This window comes from Limulus polyphemus, unplaced genomic scaffold, assembly GCF_000517525.1.
Source record: "Limulus polyphemus unplaced genomic scaffold, Limulus_polyphemus-2.1.2 Scaffold865, whole genome shotgun sequence".
Taxonomy (NCBI): domain Eukaryota; kingdom Metazoa; phylum Arthropoda; class Merostomata; order Xiphosura; family Limulidae; genus Limulus; species Limulus polyphemus.
The window spans coordinates 31,502-32,724 of record NW_013666475.1 but is presented as its reverse complement, the minus strand read 5'-3'; the positions used below and the strand labels follow the sequence as shown (position 1 = coordinate 32,724).

At 30.7% G+C, this 1,223-nt stretch overlaps 1 protein-coding gene across 1 annotated transcript in view; it reads right to left on the bottom strand.

Moving 5' to 3' along the window:
• LOC106460933 (phospholipase DDHD2-like) overlaps positions 1-1,223 on the bottom strand; it is a 55,518-nt gene that overhangs the window by 26,137 nt on the left and 28,158 nt on the right. Inside the window, exon 11 of the mRNA XM_013920690.2 lies at positions 461-624. Within this exon, the coding sequence (XP_013776144.1) occupies positions 461-624 (164 nt within the window). The remainder of the gene's footprint in view (positions 1-460; positions 625-1,223) is intronic.

The following is a 1,223-nucleotide window of genomic DNA, read 5'->3' as shown; positions in this document are numbered from 1 at the left end:
AGGTACACCTATATAAACAGTGAAAGGATATCAAACGTGTTAGAACCTATCCTAGATGGCTGAGAAATAGTTAGGTACACCTATATAAACAGTGAAAGGATATCAAACCTGTTAGAACCTAATGGCTGACCAATAGTTAGATACACCTATATATAAACAGTGAAAGGATATCAAACCTGTTAGAACCTAATGACTGAGAAATAGTTAGGTACACCTATATAAACAGTGAAAGGATATCAAACCTGTTAGAACCTAATGGCTGAGAAATAGTTAGGTACACCTATATAAACAGTGAAAGGATATCAAACCTGTTAGAACCTAATGGCTGAGAAATAGTTAGATACACCTATATAAACAGTGAAAGGACATGTCAAACCTGTTAGAACCTACCCTAGATGACTGAGAAATAGTCAAATACGTTTTCAGTTATTAAAAAATGAATAAAAAATTGACAACTTACTTTGGATAGATTACAGATGGTTGGCCTGTACCAGCAACACCCATGTGATAGTTGACTGTAGTAACGGATTCCGTTCTTTGAGAACCAATCATCTGACTGATATTTACAGGTGAAACTGGAACAGGTTCACTTGGCTTGCTTAAGGACATATGCTTTTCCTCCTCCTGTATTATTAACCAACAGTCAAACAATACTCTGATTACTAAGAATGTATGCCACTTTTTATTACTTTAAGAAAAAAAAACTTTTTGAACATCATATTTACACTCACGATATACAAAACTAAAAACATTAAAAATAAAGAAATACTATTGCAATTTTAATCTAGTAATAAAGGCATTGAACAAAGCAACATATTTTGTATTCTGTTGTATTACTTGAACAATACAGGTTTTAATTAAATTTTTACTAAAAGGAAATATTACTGTCCTGAGTTTAATAATTTGACAAGTCCCACAGACCTATAGTCTGGCACACTAACTACTGGGCCCTACTCAACTCATTTTCTGAAAAGTACTATAATGCTAAGATACTAAAATGTATTGAAGGCTTGATTCCCATTTCATTTCATACTGTAAAATAAAAAAATAAAATCTCCATTCATTTATACTGCCTACATATTTATTTTCTATATATTCTATTTGTACAAAAGCAGGTGAAGTGAAACATATCTATGACTATTTTACATAACAACAATGATACGTGTATATATATATTTATATATATATATATTATCTATATAGTTACGTACTAGTAATTAATT